A 19,918-nucleotide genomic window follows, 5' to 3' on the forward strand; every position below is an offset into this window, starting at 1 on the left:
CCTCGCCAGCATTTGTTATTTTCTGTCTTGTTGAACTTTGCTACTAGTGCTGGAGCAAGATGGTATACTTTCGGTATTTTTTGGTAACACCACAACTCAATAAGATCAGCTCTTCTTTGGTCTTCCTTATTCATTGTCCAGCTTTCACATGCATATGAGGTGACTGAAGATACCATGGAGTGGGTAGGCGCGCTTCAGTGTTTTTGAGGTGTATAGGATCGGTGTTCTTTAGAGTCTACATGTTGTCTTAGTTATCCAGTGCTGCTGTAACAGGAATACCACAGGTGACTGAGTGGCTTTAACAAACAAATTTATTTTCTCGCAGTTTGGAGGCTAGAAGTTTGAATTCAGGGTGCTGGCCCCAGGGAAAGACTTTCTCTCTCTGTTGGCTCTGGAGAAAGGTCCTTGTTTCTTCTGAGCTTCTGCTTCTGGGCAGTCTTCATGAGGCTTGCCATCTCTCTTCCTGCATCTCTTGCTTGTTTAATCTCTTTTTTTATCTCTAAAGAGACTGATTTAAAACACACCCCACACTAATCTTGTGTCACACTAATATTGTCTCATTAACATAACAAAGACAGCCCATTCCCAAATGGACTTGTTATAAATATAGACATAGAGGTTGGGGTTTACAACATATAATTTGAAGGAAGACACAATTCAATCTATAACAATGGGATGTAAGTCTTTGTTGTGCTGTGGATATATATATTCATGCTTTCCTTACCCTTTTTATTTTGCTGTAGGCTGAGAAATGCTTGATAAAACAAAATTTAAAATATAGTAAATAGATCTTGAGTAAGGAGCTTTTTTATGAATAAAGTATTTCAGACTTAGTATATAAAATTAAATTCATGCTTCTTAATATATTAGTTCCTCCTTAGTAGTCATTTATAGAATAACTTCTGGATAAAGCATATTGTTAGTCTTCTTGAGTAGAACTCATTCAACAAATATGTATTGGATGCCTGCCATGACACTCTTTTCAACATTACAAAGGCTTCACAGATAAATTAAAAATATTATCTGCCTTTAAAGAATTTAGGAGCTCTGGTGGCATAGTGCCTAAGGCATTTGACTGCTAACCAGAAGGCTGGTGGTTCAAACCCACCAGCTACTCCTCAAAAGCAAGGTTGAGCAATCTGCTTCGGCAGTGATACAGCCTTGGAAAGCGAAGGAGGGGTTGCTCTGAGTCAGATCTGACTCCACAGCATTGGTTGCGTTTTTAAAGAATTTACCAACTAGTGTGGAGTGAGGAGAATGGAGGTATGTATGTAAACTAAATAGGATAAGCACAGAGGTGTATCTATGCAAAACAGCACCTATAGCCATTAGTTTTAAATTGCTGAATGATCTCTCACAGCTGATGATGGAAACTATGATGGTGAATAGAAACTGCTTATTGGTGCCCCCCTCAAGTGGTGCCCAGGGCACATGGCATACCTACCATACTCTAGATATGCCTCTGAATAAGCACCAATAAGAACATATCCAGATCAGCAGGCATGCTTCATGAGGGCAGGAAGTTTTATATTTATTGACATACCCTTAGCACCTCAAATTGTTCCTAATATATATTAATAGTTTCTCACTAAATTCTTAGTGAATGAATCAATGAATGATGTGTTGAATCAAGAAGATAAAAGCGGTAATTACTATTTTAAATGCCTGCTGTTGTCATGCCTTATACTTGGAACTTTGCATATATTATTTCCCTTACTCCTCACGACAATGTTATGATGCAGATAATATTCCCATTTTTCAGATAAGAAAATAAGACTCAGAGAGGTTACATAATTTGCCTTGGTCAAAACTCAGAGTCAGCAAGCCCCATTGGGTTTCCAAGGCTAGTAAATGGCAGAAAGAGACAGTGTTTTTGAAATTCATTGTTTGAAAAGGCAAAGTGCATGCATAAAGAAGAAATTCTCCAGCTGTTTCTTAGCTGTAGAACTGGAGATGAGATAGCCTCATCCTTTTAACACGCACAGAACTCCCTGTGGAGGACCTGTGAGGCTTTGAAAGTAACGGATTATTTATTCCCTGGAATTGCCTTCATGCTGCAATTGCTATAGAATGAAAATAACAAATGTGGGTGGATGTGGCTACCATGGGAGCCCCAATGGCTGACTTTCTTTGCCTCTGGTTTCAAGGATGCCTGTGAGATGCTGATGAGCACAATTTTGAAAGAACTTCAAAAGAATAACCATGCTTCCCCAGAGCAAGTACCATTAAGTGAGGATTTATGCCAGCCTCCTGTTCCCCAAGGCTTGGGGCTCCGGGCTGGACTTGTTATCACTGGGAAGACCCTAGAGTTTGCCCTGCAAGAGAGTCTTCAAAAGCAGTTCCTGGAGCTGACTGCTTGGTGTCAAGCTGTGGTCTGCTGCCGAGCCACACCCCTGCAGAAAAGTGAGGTGGTAAAATTGGTACGCCACCATCTCCGAGTGATGACCTTGGCCATCGGTGAGTGGAGATGGGTGGGACCAGACCCTGTGCTTCTTCCTTTCATACCAAACCAGAGGCAGATACTTCCATCTGTCCTTTTGTCTGTACTTCTGTCTGTCTTTCTTGACCCCTTCCTCCCTTACTTTCTCTTCTCCCTTTCACCCTTTTCTCTTCCCCTCTTTCATTCCCTTCTCCCTTTCCTCCCATCATATACCTGACCTGCTATAAACCAGGTAGTAGGGATGTGATACAGAAAACAATATAACAACATAACAGACAGGATTCTTGGGTTATATGTCAGACTTGTGACTCGGCTGTCTCAAGTAGGGTAATGTACTGACTCAGAAACTCTCACTACCGTTGAGTTGGATCCAACTCATAGCAACCCCTCCTTGGGTTTCTGAGGCGGTATCCCTACGGAAGTAGATTGCCCAGCCTTCCTTCCGAGGAGTGGCTGGTAGGTCACAGAACTGAAAAATCCAGGAGTTCTAGCTTCAGGAAAGTTGAATTGGGGGACATGAACAATTCTTTTATTTACCCATCCAACAAATATTTGAGTGCCTTCTAGGCGTAGGCATTTTTGTAAGCAATGGAGATACAAGAGTATATAAAACAAAAAAATGGCTTTTGTTACGAAACTTATATTTTAGTGGGAAGGAGTGTTCAGTAGAACAATCAAACAAACAAAAAGATAAGTACAAGGTAAATATACAGCTTATCAGTTAGTGAGAAATGCTGTAGAGGAAAGCAAAGCAAGATTATGGGGGTGTGAAAAGGTGAGAATGGGAAAGGATACTGCTTGTGTAAATATGGCTTTCAGAGACTGTCTCTCTGATAAGGTTGTATGTGAGCAGAGATGAAGGACTTGAGGGGAGATCAATCCATGGGTGAGTGATCCGAAGGGAGAACATTCCTGGCAGAGTAGATGGTAAAAACAAAGTCTCTGAGGAGGTAGACCATGGTTGGTGTGTCCAAGGCCAGAGTAGATTGAGGGAAGATATTTCTACAGGTTTTTGTTTTGGTTACCTAGTGCTGCTCTGACAAGAATATACCACAAATGGGATGTCTTTAACAAACAGGAGTTCATTCTTACAATTTTGGAGGCCACAAGTCCAAGTTCAAAGTGCCAGGCTCTAGGAAATGGGTGAAAGTCCCTCAAACCTGGGCTTCAGCTCTGCCTCTTGCTCCTAGCCCACTGAAGCTAGAGGCATCTCTTCCCTCAGAGAGCTGCTAGCTGCTGAAGCTGACAAACCCAAGGTTGACAAGTGAAAAGGCACAGTCCCAATATTACCAAACCACACAGCAGGCCATTAATTCAAGTCCATTAAAAGTCCTAAAATCGGCAGAGCAACATGGCAGGCTGCTGAACAATGACTTGCCTACACATAGAGTTGAAGTGTGCCATCAGCTGGAGACCTTCCTCAAAGCTGCTCCTTATATCCTGGAAGCAGACCCCATCCCTAAAGCAGCCACTCAGCTGCTCCAGTAGATTCCACCACGGAATTGATTGCCAGTCTCACCACGGGGAATAACTATATCCAGTTGCCCAACCATTCAACCAGACCTAGCCAAGTTGACATTAACTTAAGTACCATTGGTTAGTCAAAGTCAGAAATGTGGCAGGTAGCCAGATCATTTAGGTTCTTAAAGGCCATTATACAATTTTGGCTCTTACCTGGAAAAATAGGGAAATTTTGGAGGATTCTTGAACAGAGGAGGGACATGCTCCACCTTAGGTTTAAAAGGATCATTTTACCTAATCCTAACCCTAACATCAAGCGTAGCCATATCCCTAACCACAGAAAACCCTACCCCTAACACTAACTGTTATGGTAGTCCTAACCCCAACCGAGTCATAGTGCTAACCCTAAACTCAAACCTAACCTTAATCCTAACACTGAACCTGGCCGTATTCCTAACATTAAACTGAGCTCCAATGCTAAAACAAACACTAACCCTAACTGTACCTCTAAACCTAATTAGGGTTAATGCTAACCCTAATTCTAGCAACACACACACACACACAAAGATTTATTTGGCTATGTTTTGAAAGTTACTGTAGTGCAAGCACACAAGTAAGAAATTCAGTTGGGAGGCTATTAAAGTAATTATGCCAAGAAAGATGGTGCCTTGGGCTTAGGTGTTAGAAGTACAGGTGGTATGATGTGGTCAGGTTATGAACACATTTTGAAGGAGAAGCTGGTGATATTTGCTGATGGATTAGATATGATTATGATGAGAGAGTTATTAAATATGATGCCAAGGTTTTGACTGAGAACAGAAAGGATGTAGCTGCCATGTATCAAGATGGGGGAGTGGGAAACAGAAGGTGAAAAAAAGTCTAAGTGGTTATAGCCATTAGGCAGCTGGATATAAAAGTCTGTTGTTTAGCAATGAGGAATTGGCCAGAGATATAAATTTTGAAATCATAAGTCTAATTTAAAGTCTTGATAATAGATGAGATCAATGGGCATAAATTGGAAGAAACATTTAAGGCTTGAGACACTCCAGTGGTTAGAGTTTAGCTAGATGCAGGTTCAGTCATCTCATTTCAATCTTTGTTTTCCCCTAGATTGCTTCCAGTCTCAGGTAGTCTCTCTTCACAGTGGTGATGTAGCCACTGAAAATTTCCAGCTTATGTTTTCTCCCGTTGGCAATCCCAGGGAAGATATTATACCTCTTTTCAGGTTGGTAGTAAAATATCTGGATTAGGGTTGAATTTTGGTTAATTAACTTTGAACATATAAGTGAATGAGTTTTTCAAGCCCCTGGATCCAATTGTTCCTGAAGCTAGAACCTCCCTAGACTTTTCAGTTGTTGTTGTTAGGTGCCATTGAGTCAGTACATTGACTAGTACATAGAGAACCTGTATACTACAGAACAAAAACACTTCCTGGTCCTGAACCATTCTCACAATCATTGCTGTAATTGAGCACATTGTTGTAGCCACTGTTCCAATCCATCTCATTGGAGGTCTTCCCCTCCTTTGTTGACTCTGTTCTTTACCAAGCATAATCTCCTTCTCCAGGTACTGGGCCCTCATAATAACGTGTACGAAGTACAAGAGATGGAGTCTTGCCATCTTCATTTCTAAGGAGTCTTCTGGCTGTACTTTCGTCTAAAACAGATTTGTTCATTCTTCTGGTAGTCCATGGTATATTCAATATTCTTCACCAACACCATAATTCAGATGCATCAATTCTTCTTTGGTCTTCCTTATTCATTGTCTAGATTTCACATGTGTATAAGACTATTGAAAATAACATGGCCAGGTGAACCTTAGTCCTCAAAGTGACAGCTTTGCTTTTTAACACTTTAAAGAGGTTTTTTGCAGGAGATTTGTTCAATGTAATATGTCATTTCATTTCTTAAATGCTGTTTCTATAGGTATAGTTTGTGGATCCAAGTAAAATAAAGTCCTTGACAACTTCAATAATGTCTCCATTTATCATGTTGCTATTTATTGGTCCAGTTGTAAGGAGTTTTGTTTTCTTTATGTTGTGCTGAAATCTATACTGAAGGCTGTAGTCTTTGATCTTCATCAGTAAGTGCTTCAAGTCCTCTTCAGTTTGAGCAAACAAGGTTGTGTCATCTGCATATCACAGATTATTAATGAACCTTCCTCATGTGTCGATCCCTGAATCAATCATTAAAGCCAGGGAACAGAAGATGCTGATTGGGAGGTCTGGAATGAATACCCACCCATAAATTTGGGGATTTGGCATCACTCTGACACAAACCACAAGGGCCCAGAATACCCATGGAAAATCAGGGTACTATTTCTAGGAAATAAGCAAATGATAGGCAGACAGTTAGAAACAACAAATGCCCATTACCAGCCAGCATGGAATACCTCCTCTTAAGAAGCTTCCAATGTGTTGGGGAGAACAATAAACTTGTATGTAACCATAATATATAATATGATATGATTGTGATACACATGGTGCTGTAGCCTAAAGAAGAGGCAACTGATCTCTGCTTGAGGAAGGCTGGGGAAGGTTTCCCAAGGCAGGTGACATCTAAGCAGAGAACATGAGCAATTGAAATGCAGCAAGGTAATTTGGAGGTAATGAGGATAGTGTTGGGAGAATAGGGTGATAGTATGTGCAGTGTCTAGAAGGAGCAGGGTACTTTTGGAGACTTGAAAGTAAAGTGTGTGACATAGAAAAAGGAGTGATTAGTCCAGGCAGGTAACATAGCATGAAAAACTTTACAGCAGTCTAAGGAGTCTGGACTTCTTCCTAATGTCACTGGGATGCCACATTCAATTCGTGCTTAACTAGCTTCCAGGTAATTTGGAGAAAGGGACAGACTTTGAAAGATTTGTTTTTCTGCTTTAGTGACCACTATTGATTTGCAAAGTTTATCACCTTTTTCTTATGTTCACCCATCATTATGTTTCTCATCACTTTTTCCTATCTCCTGAAGGTGATGGTGCCAATGATGTTAGTATGATACAGGTGGCAGACATTGGAATAGGGATCTCCGGTCAAGAAGGCATGCAGGTGAGTGAATGTTGTGCATTAAAAGACCATGACCTTAATATGTCCATATAAGGGCAACATTCTCCATAGAGGGAAGAAAGTTTATCTGTTCAATCATTGGTTATTTACTGATGTGTATTTTGTGCCTAGGATTTTCCTGGCTAATTTTAGCTGTATTATTCACTTGCTCACTCTGAAAAATAGAGCCTGTGTACATCATCAGAATGCGTATATATGCATTTTTAACAAGGAGTGCATATTTTTAGTGCTACAGTAACTACTTATATTCTGACACTGAAGAGAGCTACTAAGGATTTAAATAAATAAGCTAAAGTTTTTGAGAAAGAGAGAAGGAGGAAGGAAGAGGGAGACTGAAGGAAACAGGGAGGGTGGAGTGTCCTGTTTGCTTTGGGATGTGTGTGTGTGTGTTTACAATAGTGTTTTGAGGCACAAATTCAGATAAAAGCTTGTCATTGAAAAGACTGTTTTTCATGTAGAGTGCTGACAGAAGAAGGTGGGATCTGAGACTTAGGGTTTCCTGAGAATTATAAATTATGTTAGCTCTGTGCAAGACGAGGAATTCAAATACCTCTTTGCCTGATGCATTAAGCAAAGTCATATAAAGTCATGACTGTGATACTTCTGGTTGTTATCATTGAGAAGCGGTCAAATGCACGTTGTTTTTACCTCTTGCTAAGAGCTACTTTTTCTGGAAAATGCATTTGCTGCAACGCATCATGAATAGTAAGCAAGTAAGAAGACTTGTTTCATGGGATTGCACTGGAAAGCTGGATTGTAGCCCTGGGCAGCCCAGTGAGGCTCTATACTCATGGGTTTTGTTTGTAATGTGCATAAGGTTCAAACAACAGATTTGACTAATCTTCCAAGCCTGGTGACAGAAAGGTTGCTGTGTCCCTGTTCTAACATGTTTGATTACTCAGGGTGGCCTTCTTTCCCCTTTGACTCTGCAGGCTGTGATGGCCAGTGACTTTGCCATTTCTCACTTCAGACATCTCAGCAAGCTCCTTCTTGTCCATGGACACTGGTGTTATACACGACTTTCCAACATGATTCTCTATTTTTTCTACAAGAATGTGGTATGTGACTCTAGAGAATTTGTCCCTTTTGCCTGCTAATGGTGGTTGCATAAAGGATAGAGAGGAAGTCTCCTGCAGTAAGCTGACTTTGCCTTGACGTTTTCAGGCAGCCAGGAGCACTCCTGCTGTCTTTCCAGAAATAATTGGAGAATGTGCTATGTTTCAGCTGCTGACAGAAAATTGGTGGGCTTGTCCATCTGCTAACATTTTCTACTCCTTATGCATTTAAATTCAATTAAGTCCTGTCTGGTTCATTTAAAATCCAATTTTTGACCTTCCATAAAAAGGTTGTGACAAGCAGAATTGTGAAATGTTTAATACTGCCTGTCAGTAGGGAAGGAAAAAGTTTGCTTCCATTTTATAGGAGATACCAAGAAGTGTTTGCTGTGCCCAAATTGATATTCCTTGGGGTTTATTGAAGACATAAATACAAATAAAAACCCAGTATCCTGACTTAAGCTGTAACTACTAGCACTCACAGATGCCAGAGTTCTCTAGCAAGCCTAGACGATGCATTTGGGCTGGATACTTATTTGATGGTAAAAGATTGTGTAATTCCTAAGTGGCAGAATTTGATTAAAATTCTGGCTCTGTTTGGTGCAACCTTTGACACACCACTTAAAGTTCAATTTCCTCTTTGATAGGATCATTTTGAACTTGGATTGCTTCACTTAAGTCATTCCAGGGCAGGTAGATGTTATAAATATGGCATAATTTTTTAGATCAAGTTTATTCTTAGCCTTTAAAGCCCATATGTAGAGTACTAGGAGTAAATATAAATTTATACTACTCTATTAAAATACTAAGGAGGGCTAGTGGCTCAATAGTTAAATGCTCAGCTGTTAAGTGAAAGGTTTTTGGTTCAAACTCACCAGTAGCTCTGAAGAAGAAAAGACCTGGTGAACTGCTCCCATAAAGATTTCAGCCTGGGAAACTCTATGGAGAAGCTCTATCTACTCTGTCATGAAGGGTCGCTATGAGTCATAATTGAATTAATGGCACATAACAACAACAGCGAAATGCTGTATTTATGGAAAACACTTAAATGGATCATTTTAGAATGTCCCACGTGTAATTTATCTCCATGTTTGTATGTATGTCTGTCAGCAGGACTATTTTTTCCTGCGGCACAGTGGAAGCTCTCAATGGTTTAATCATGGTTGCATAAAGGATGGTGAGAAAGTGTTGTACACTAAGCTGATGGCACACTAATCAGAATTAGTATTTATTCAAAGTTTAATAAGGCTCAGACACTTTAAGAAAATATTTTAAATTCTTGAAGTGTCTTCCTGAGTATATGATTCTGGGTGTATTGAGTTTGAAGGAGTTTGGGACCAATCAAGAAAAAAGATAGGACCACAAGATAGTGAGGTAGCATCTCATAAGCTCTTTATTGGGGCTGAGGCATTGACAGCCACATGCAGGGGCCGGTCCCCCACAGCAGGAGGCCTCCCAGAGGCCAACAGTGCAGGAAGCTACCAAAAGGAGGAGAGGTCATGAACAAAACTTAGAGAAGAGAAGAAAGGAGAGGGCACTTACTTGTGTCTTGATGACGTCCTTCTGTGGCAAGGTAGGGAGTTTCTGGGTAAGAGACTTTGGAGGATAGACACAGTAAGGGGTCCTTAGAACTATAGGTTATATCTTATCTAGGGACAGCAGATGTTGGACACAATTTTGCTAGGTGTGTAAAGCAGACAAGCTCAAAGTGGCTAAAAATCTGCTTATCTGGGCTATATTTAAAAAAAAAAACTGAATATGGACAAAATTGAGTTTGGGACTGGCAGGAGTTTTGGGCTAATGGCCTCATCTTGCTATGAAGAAGTCAACAACTTGGGGCCAATGCACAGAGACTCATTTATATAATACTGAAGAAGGGTATGGTTGTCATTTAAAATTCTAGGGCTTAGTGGCCAATGACTTTTATAGAGCAATCTTCCTCCAAAGGTGGTTTTTTTTTTTTTAATTATTACTTTTATATTTTTCTACCTTCTCCCCACTCTTCTGCAACCCCACCCCATCTCTGCTGACCCCAGATAAACCCAAGGGTTAAGAAATACTAATATTAGAAAGAAATGCTACTTGCTCTTAGAAAGACAGGGAGTTTTCATTAGGAGAAAAAATATCACTAGGGAGTAAGAACCCCTGTCGATTTCTGTTCTGTAACCCTTAGATGGTCATCCATAGCAATATCCTGCAGACTTAATTTCTTCTTTTTGTTTTCTTAGCCAAACAAGGAATGTTGTATAGAATGTGGAGAAAGGACTAGTACCAGGAGCTACTAGAGTCATTTACCTTACTAAGGCCATAGACAACTTTCGAGAAAGCAGTGAAGACTATATTCATTCCCCAGAATCATGCCCCAAACCACACGAACCCCAAAACGATACATTTCCAGGAGCTGGGTGTGTACTGTGTGTCCCTCATATCTAGACTAAGCAGCTCTATTCTCAGAACTGTGGCCCCTATCCTAAGATGTTCTGGTATATTTATGATGGTAATTATAATAATATTTGGAAGGCATTTTACGTGTTACAAAATCCAAACTCTTTGCCTTCAAGTTGATTCTGACTCATGATAACACCATGTGTGCAAGAGTAGAACTGACCTCCATAGGGTTTTCCAGGGCTGTAATCTTATGGAAGTAGATTACCAGGCCTTTTTTTCTGCACTGCTGCTGGAAGGGTTCAAACCAGTCATCCTAGCCAAGCATAAACCATTTGTGCCACGCAAGGACCTGTTACAGGTTACAATCATTCCCAAACTTGATGTTGATACTAAACCTTGAATCTGTTATTCTCATTTTATAGGTCAAAAAAAAAACAAAACAAACTCACTGCCATTGAGTTGATTCCGAGACCCAGAAAACCCTCCTTGGGTTTCCGAGGCAGTATTTCTATGGAAATAGGTTGCCTAGCCTTCCTTCTGAGGAGTGGCTAGTGGGTTTGAACTGCCAGCCTTCTGGTTAGCAGTTAAATGCCTTAGCTTCTGTTTTTATAGGTCAGGAAATTAAAATTCAAAGAAGTTAAGAAAATGGCCTAAAGTCAAACAATCAGTAAGAAGTACCCCAGGCCTTGAAACCAAATCTAAATTTAAGGCTATTATCTTTTCCTATGGCTTGCCTTGCCCAAACCTACCAGCCACTCCTCAAACCCACTAGCCACTCCTTGGAAGCAAGGTTGGGCTATCTACTTCTGTAGTGATACCGCCTCTGAAACCCAAGGAGTGGTCACTATGAGTCGAAATAGACTCGATGGTAGTGAGGTTTTTGTTTTTGTTTTTGTTTTTGCCTTGCCAGAGAACACAGAGCTTTTGTTGTAATGAACTTAGTTTGTGTGAGATAAAATTTTGTTGGAAGTTTTGACCTGGTCTTTAGGGTAATCAGCTGTCCTGGTTTGCCAGAGACTACTCCAGTTTTGGTTTTGAGAGTCCCACGTCCTGGGAATACCCTAAGTTCCAGGCAAGCTGGGACTGTTGGTTACCCTACTGGTTCCATTCCACTCCACCATTAAGAAGTAACTGGGGACTCAGAAAGCCAAAGAACAAGCATCCGTCTGGTGCTCGTGCTTTGCAGGCACTGGGCTGGGTGCTCTTCTTCTAGAGCTAAAATATCTCAGTTTCAGTACTGGCTCTGCCACTTACTATCTGGGTACATTTAGGAAATGACTTAGCATTTCTATGCCTAAGTTTTTTCATCTATAAAATGGGAATAATAATAATTCCCAAGTTGTTATGAAGCACTTAGAACAGGACCTTGCATACTAAGTAAGAGGTGTGTATGTGTTAATTTAATAAAACATTTAACCAAGAAAAGCTGCAAAGTGGATTGTAATCTCCTATTTCTCAGTGAGGAAACGGAATTTCAGAAAGGCTGAGATCACACAGCTAAACATGGTACATAGGAATGTATGATCATTGTGTGCAGTTCTGTTTCTAAGACCCAAATATTCTTCTTTGTATCCATAGGCTTACGTGAACCTCCTTTTCTGGTTCCAGTTCTTCTGTGGGTTTTCAGGAACATCTATGACTGACTATTGGGTTTTGATCTTCTTCAACCTCCTCTTCACCTCTGCCCCTCCTGTCATTTACGGTGTTTTGGAGAAAGACATGTCTGCAGAGACACTCATGCAGCTGCCTGAACTATACAAGAGTGGTCAGAAGTCAGAGGTAGGTACTAGGGCACATCCTTAGACTGATACATATTCATTGTCAAGGCCAGTGCATTTTCTAGTCAGTCCAGCCCAAATACAGCAGTATGTAAAGCATTATTTTAAACTATTTGAAACGTCTAGCCATTTAAAGAAGCCATTTAAGGAAGACCAAAGAAGAGTTGATGCTTTTGAGTTGTGGTGCTGGCGGAGAATGCTGAAAGTACTGTGGACTGCTAAAAGAACTAACAGATCTGTCCTGGAAGAAGTGCAGCTAGAATGCTCCTTGGAAGCAAGAATGGCCAGACTTCGTCCCACCTATTTTGGTCACGTTGTAAGAAGGGACCATTCCCTGGAGAAGGATGTCATGCTTGGTAGGGTGGAGGGTCGATGAAAGATGGGGAAGCCTTCAACGAGATGGATTGATACGGTGGCTGCGACGATGGGATCAAGTATAGCAGGGATTGTGGGGCTGGCACAGGATCGGGCAGTGTTTCGTTCTGCTGTGCATGGGGTCGCTATGAGTCGGAAACGACTCGATGGCACTTAACAACAACAACAACAAGCCATTTAAAAAAATTTCTAATAACACTGCAGATAGTAAGTTCTTGCCACTGTGATGAATACAGATAAAATGATATAATACCTTAAATACTTAAAAGAATCCAGTGTCTGAAAGCTTACAGTGAGTAATGTCTAGCATTTACTAAACCTATTCCATCTGTGGTGCTAAGGACTAAATATGTCCTGTTTTATTGATCCTCACAAAAATGCTTTGAGACAGAACCTAGTATTATCCCTAGCCTAAGATGGAGAATCTGAGCCTCAAATAGGTTAAATAATTTTTCCAAAAATCTCACAGCTAAAAAGTGGTAGAGCCGATTTCAAAACCATAGCTAAAATTTTCCAGTTCTCTTGTCATTCATTCAAGAAGGCAGTGATGGTTCACCCATAGAATTCTCACCTCATACCTGGTTCACTTCCCAGCCAAGGCACCTCAAGCTCAACCCGCACTCATCTTGCCATGGAGGATTGTGTATTGCTGTGATCTTGAACATGTTTCAGTGGAGCTTCCAGATTAGGACAGACTAGGAAGAAAAAAGGCTTAGTATTCTACTTCCAAAACTCAGCCAGTGAAAACCCTGTGCGTCACAGTAATCTGATCCTGTATTCATGGGGTCACCATGAGTCAGGGGCACACTCAGTGGCACACTGACAATTGTCATTTGAACCATAGAGTTTTCTTATTATCAGGCCTGAGCCTTGTCTCTAACTCTGAGGACAGAGACTGAGTCATCTCCCTTCTTGAACCACATGGATGATGTTGGGAAAATGAAATCCCCATAGAAGATCTGGACAGACAAAAAATCAGTCTAATCATAGTAAGTTTGAGTGTTGTACTTCACTTGCTGTCCTGAAGACACTGACCAAGTTTAGTACATGTTCCAAAACGTGGGTTATGTTTAATCCAAGTCCAGATTCAGATTCTGTATTGTGTGATGTTGGTAAGTTATTTAACTTGCCTGTACCTTACTTTACAGAGGTAATGTGAGGATTAAATCAGATAATGTGTGTAAAATTACTAGCCATATTAAGTTTCGGTATTGTTATTTCTACCTGTCAAAATTAACCGTAAATTTAGAGGAAATCCCCAAATTTAAGATGATGCATTAATTTTTGTCCAACTTTACCCTGACTTGAACTGCCTTATCAGACTGGGACATCATTTAATGTCCTTACGCTATCTGCAGCAGCCTAAACAGAGGAGAAGCCATGCATTTAGCTTTCAAGGGAAAAGAAATTCTTAGAATCCTTTAGTATCTTCCAATCCATTCACAGCAAGAAACAGCATGAACTTTTCCTAAAGGAGTCCATTCTGTCTGAAAGTTCAAAGGCCAAGATGTTGGAATGTGTGCTTGATATCAGTGAAGGCTGTCCCTAAACCCAGAGCTAGGTTAAATTCTAAGTCTTTTGGGGAAAGCAGAATAAAAACTTCAATCAAAGTTTTTATAGCAAGTGTTTTAAAAGCTCATTTGTACAGACTGAAGATTGTAATTGGTCCTTACTCTGGGGAGAGTTGAGGTCATTGTTTCCTGCTATTGAACCCTGTTATCAATCCTTTGCACACATTGTTCTGTTGAGCTGTCTGGTTTTATAATGCATGACAATAGGCAGATTCCCAGCATGTGACCATTGATTAAAGGTAATTGAAGTCATTGACTTTACCTTCCAGAAATTATCCTTTCTTTGAACTTGGCCTCCAAACAAATTCCATTTTATGATTGGGACATTTTCTGTCTTCAGTGTCATGACATGTACTCTCCAGGGTAGATAATGTCTCCCTCCTGTAAAGATGGACCTGGAAGGCTGCAGTCAGAGGCTTTTGTTCCAAGAAGCAATCATCTGTTACCCACCTCTCATCACTTTCACAGTCTTCTTTTCTATCTTGGGCTCCATCTTCAGATTTTCCCTTTCAGGGTCCAGGAGATCCCATGAGTTAATCCCTTCAGCCTCTCGTTCATCTTAGCCTTTACCATTTTCTCTCCGCTTTTCTAAACCAAGTTACTCATGTGACAGTAGGAGAAATTGTGCTCTTTACCTTTTGACTCTAACTCTTTTGAGCAATCTCTGTTCCTCCACCCACTCACTGCCATCAAATCGATTCCAACTCACAGAGACGCTATAGGACAGAGTAGAACTACCCCAAAGGGTTTCCAAGGCTAAAAATCTTTATGGAAGCAGACTGCCACAATCATCTCCTGTGGAGCAGCTGGTAAGTTTGAACCACTGACCCTTTTGGTTAGCAGCCACATTTCTTAACCACTGCACCACCAGAGCTCCTTTCCATTCCTCTAGAAGCATGAAATTTTATTGTAACTTGTCCCTAAATTGTTTTCTTCTTTAATGGCACTTGGTTGTCCCTGTGACTCTGACAAAGTCCCTGGCACTATTTGATTGTTCTTCCTGCTTGAATTTTATGGACAATTAGATGAAGAAAAAAAGGCAGAATGTCCCATCATTTCCAAAGAGGAAATGATGAGAAGATACAGGCTGAAAACCATGAATCATCATTATTGATTGTCCAGAAAACAAAATGACATAAAAAATGATAGATGTAAAAATGTTAAGAGTAGTCTTTTGAAGAACGGTAGAATGTATATGGATAGTTTGTATGTGTATATGTATATATGTGTATAAATATATGTGTTAGGACAAGTGGTTTAGAAGACAATAACATATTGTTCTTGAGGAGACAGTAACACATTTTGAAGGAAGCTTCAGCCTCATTTTGCATTTTGAAGGGAACAAGACTAAAAAGAACATGATATAAAAAGAAAGGATCAGCTCATGGATATGATACATATGTTGTCATTTTATCCATGGCAGGGATCACTAATAAATCCCAGCACTCTTTCCTTCTGGATCTCAATACAGCTTTAGAATCCTTCACATGTTTATCCTGGCAGATATTACCATTCAATCAGAGTTGGCTCTTTGTTTTGAAAACTGTTTTCAATCACTTGGCTAGTGTTTCTACTTGATCCTTCTGTTTCTTTGGACAGAAAACATGTTAGCCCATTTAAGTCATGCAAGAATAGTTTAATTCAAGAATATTTGTTGAGTACCTACTATGTATCAGATGCTGTTTTACCCATGTGGGTAAAAGAGACAATGTCCTATTCTATGAAGCCTACATTCCAGCAAAAGAACCAAAAAATCAGTAAACAATTAAGCATACTTCCAGTGGTGATGAGAGACTTCTGAGAGTATCCAGGTTGTAGCAAGTGATTGGGTGGCTACACCATTTAGACTGGTCCAGAACTATAATGAGAAAATGATATTTGAGCTAGGATCAAGGAGCTAGTTATGTGGGAAGTCCAGGACAAAGAATCCTGGCAGAGAGAATTCTTGGCAGGTAAAATCCCAAGGGGGGAAAAATAGATTTGGCCTTTATGAGAAATAGAATGAAGTCCTTTGTGACTGGAGTGCAGTGATGAGGGTCTGAATGATAGGAGGTGACTCTGAAGAACTATGTAGTGGGCAACGCTGCAAGACCTTATGGGACATGGAAAGGAGTTGAAGTAGAATTCCATTTGCATTGAAAATGTAATAGGACATCACTGAAAGAATTAGAGTGGGTCAATTTGTTTAATTATGGGGGTATGTGTGTATGTGTGTGGGAGACATGGTCTGATTTACATTTTTTTATTTTATTTTATTTTTATTGTGATTTAGGTGAAAGCTTACAGAGCACATTCATTTCCCATACAGCAGTTCACACTCATTTTGTTTCATGACGTTGACTGCAGTCCCCACAATGTAATAGCTCTCTTTCCACTTCTTCCCTGTAGTTACCTCTTCCTGGTGTCATTCTTTCCTATGCATTCCTGCCCCCTGAGCTATCTCCCTGTGCAAATACTGCCCTTCTGTTCTCCCACAAGTGATTGTTCTATGTAGTGTATCTACCTGATGTAAATGTCTGTTGCCTCTTGTCTATATGACTGCCTGTTGTTTGGCTGGAAGCCACCAGAGTGAGTTCAATTCCAGACCTGAGGGGTAACTAGGGGCCATAGTCTCCGGGGTTTCACCAGGCTCCATCAGACCAGTAAACCTGATCTTTCTTTATGATTTTGAGTTTTGTTCCACATTGTTCTCCCACTCTATCTAGGTTCTCCTGCACTGATCCCTTTCCAAGTGGTTGACAGTGATAGCTGGGCACTATCTAGTTCTGGTTTCCTTGTCATATAGGCTGAAGTTCCCATGGTCCACTAGTCCCTTGGACTAATTGTTTCCATGTGTCTTTGGTTTTATTCATTCTTCTTTGCTCTGGACAAGGAGAGAGTGACCCATCATTGCATCTACATGTCTGCTTGCAAGCTTTTAAGACCCCAGTAACTACTAATCAAAATAGGATATAGAACAATGTTTTTGTATAGTATGTTTTGCCAATTGAGCTTGATGTCCCCCATGACCATAGTCCTGAGCTCACAGGTCCAACAACTCACTCCATCAGAATGGTTGACTGTGCCTAAGAAGTTATCCTAACTTTGCCCCATTTGTTCTGTTTATATGGACATTCTTATAACACATACAAATACATATGTAGAAATATCATCTGCCAACCTTATATATACATATATATATATATATACATACATATATATGTATATAGTCATGGGTATATTCCCTTTTGCCTAGATATACCTGATCATTCAGCCTGTCTACCCATCTATTTTCCTGTAGATTAATGTTTGTGATCACTGATAACTCAGTATCATATGTGTAAAAGGGTTTATCTTTGTTGCCTGTACTTCTTGTGCACCTCTCTGTGTGTTTCTTTCTCTTAGTGTTATTGTGTTGGTTACTCGATTTGGTATATTGCCATTCCCTGCACCCAAATCATTTTTTGAAAAATCATCTGGCTGCTATTAGAAGATTGGATTGGGGGTAGGAGGAGAATCAAAGAGGCCAGTTAGATGAATATTCACCCATTTCTAGAGAGAGCTGGTGGTGGCTTGGAATGAGAAGAGTAGTGCAAATGGAGAGGAATAGATGGGAAGTTTTTGAAGCAGAACTTTTAGATCAAAATGGAATTTTAGTAATACTAGCACTATTGGAGGAGCTCTGGTATCATAATGCCTCAGGCACTTGACTGCTAACCAGAAGGCTGATGATTCAAACCCACCAGCCACTCCTCGGAAGGAAGGTTGGGCAATTTACTTCCTTAGTGATACCACCTCAGAAACCCAAGGAGGGTTCGCTATGAGTCGGGTCTAACTCGACAGCACATAACAACAACAACAACAACAAAAACAGCACTATTGCACTTAAAGTTGACACAATGAGAAAGCCAAAGTGAGTTGAAGAGTTTGTTCAGGGATTTTTTTTTTTTTTTCCCCCATTTTTACCTATAAACCCATCTTGTTCTATTACTACTCCTTATTCTTCCAGCCTACTTGATTCTTCCTGAAGAGTTGTCATGAGTTTGAATTGATGGCAGCGGGTTTGGGTTTGGTTTAATCTTCTTATCACTACAGATAAATCCCACCTGTCTGAGTGAAAAGGCAAGTATTTGCTCATATTGTTTTGACTTTGATTTAACCCTTGTTGATCTTAATGCTTCCCCCATTGCTGTTTCATTTTCAGGCATACTTACCCCTGACCTTCTGGATCACCTTGTTGGATGCCTTTTATCAGAGTCTGGTCTGCTTCTTTGTGCCTTACTATGTGAGTCCTTTTATACTCATCCTATGTATTGTTAATGAATAAATGATGCTCATTTATACTTTTCCACCAGTATCAATATATGGAAAGGTAGATTGTTCATATAATCAGGATTATTAACTGACTAAATTATAAAATCTTCCAAAAATAGATCAGTTAATGGATTAGATTTAGAGATAAGTGCCTAGTTGGGCCTTGGGTCTCTGTTTAGCTTTTTTCTGACTGATAATTTCTGTCAAAGACTTGGATAAATTTGAAGGTCTGGCCATATAATTAGATGAGTTAAAAATGAGAGAAGCAGGGAGAAGAGAGGAGAAAGGGAAAAGTATGCTTTAGATTGTAGACACTTTTGTTTCTTTTTTCAGTGATGGAAAAAGTGGCACTGAATTTGGATATAGTGATCACAGCAAAACCAAAGTAAAAATGAGTATTTGAGCACATATGTATGAGTACAGGCAAATTGATACTTGGGTTGGTATAGACGTGTACATAGGGAAGAACAGATAGAAGTATCTATAGGTACATGTATTAAAGGTTTTAGTTGGAGTCAGCAATTTGAACCCACCAGCTACTCCAGGGGAAAAAGATGAGGCAGTTTGCTTCTATAAAGATTTACAATGTTGGAAACCCTATGGGCAGTCCTGGTCTGTCCTATAGGATCACTGTGAGTCAATATAGCCTCAATGGCAGTGAGTTTGATTTTGGTATGCCCACAACCCACTGCCATCAAGTCAGTTCTGACTCATGGTGATCCCCATAGGGTTTCCAAGGCTATAAATCTTTATGAAAGCAGACTGCCTTACCTTTCTCTTGTGGAACAACCCCTGGGTTCATATTGTTGACCTTTTGGTTAGCAGCCCAATGCCTTAACCATAGCACCACCAGAACTCCTTGGTATAGGTACATGTAAATACAAATATGTGGGCGCAAACACATATATTTGTTGAATACACAAATACAGATACTCCACAGACATAACGAAACACCTTCCAACATTGATTTTCTATATTTGAAAGCTTAGGACTGTAGTCTCATGGAACAGCTCAGTCAGTTGGCATTACCTGTTGGTGTTATGTGCCGTTGAGTCGGACCTGACTCATAGCGACCCCTCCTTGGGTTTCTGAGGCAGTATCACTATAGAAGTAGATTGCCCCATCTTCCTTCCGAGGAGTTGCTGGTGGGTTTGAACCACCAGCCCTCTGGTTAGCAGTCAAGTGCCTTAAGCACTATGCTACCAGAGCTCCCTGGCATTACATAGTTCCACAAAAATTATGATCTACATCCTAGTAAAGTGAATAGCATCTGGGGTTGTAAAAGCTTGGGAGCAGACATCTAAGACACCACTATGAGCCTCTACTTTCCAGGAGCAAGACAATAAGAAAGTAATCAAACGCTCAGAGAAGAAATGAGTCGGTCTGAGCCGCAACCTCATCTACCCTGAGACGAGAAGAACTAGAGGTGCCCAGCTGCTACCACTGACAGCTCTGACCAGGGTCACAATAGATGGATGGAATGAGAGAAGAATACA

At 40.3% G+C, this 19,918-nt stretch overlaps 1 protein-coding gene across 1 annotated transcript in view; it reads left to right on the top strand.

Annotated features, from left to right (window-relative positions):
• The window catches only part of ATP10D (ATPase phospholipid transporting 10D (putative)), a 96,621-nt gene that overhangs the window by 65,731 nt on the left and 10,972 nt on the right, over nt 1–19,918 (top strand). Inside the window, exons 15-19 of the mRNA XM_007949444.1 lie at nt 2,148–2,457; nt 6,868–6,944; nt 7,895–8,020; nt 11,984–12,184; nt 18,313–18,393. Of these exons, the coding sequence (XP_007947635.1) occupies nt 2,148–2,457; nt 6,868–6,944; nt 7,895–8,020; nt 11,984–12,184; nt 18,313–18,393 (795 nt within the window). The remainder of the gene's footprint in view (nt 1–2,147; nt 2,458–6,867; nt 6,945–7,894; nt 8,021–11,983; nt 12,185–18,312; nt 18,394–19,918) is intronic.

Source organism: Orycteropus afer, unplaced genomic scaffold (assembly GCF_000298275.1).
Source record: "Orycteropus afer afer isolate SDZICR_OR568_19922 unplaced genomic scaffold, OryAfe1.0 scaffold00246, whole genome shotgun sequence".
Lineage (NCBI taxonomy): Eukaryota > Metazoa > Chordata > Mammalia > Tubulidentata > Orycteropodidae > Orycteropus > Orycteropus afer.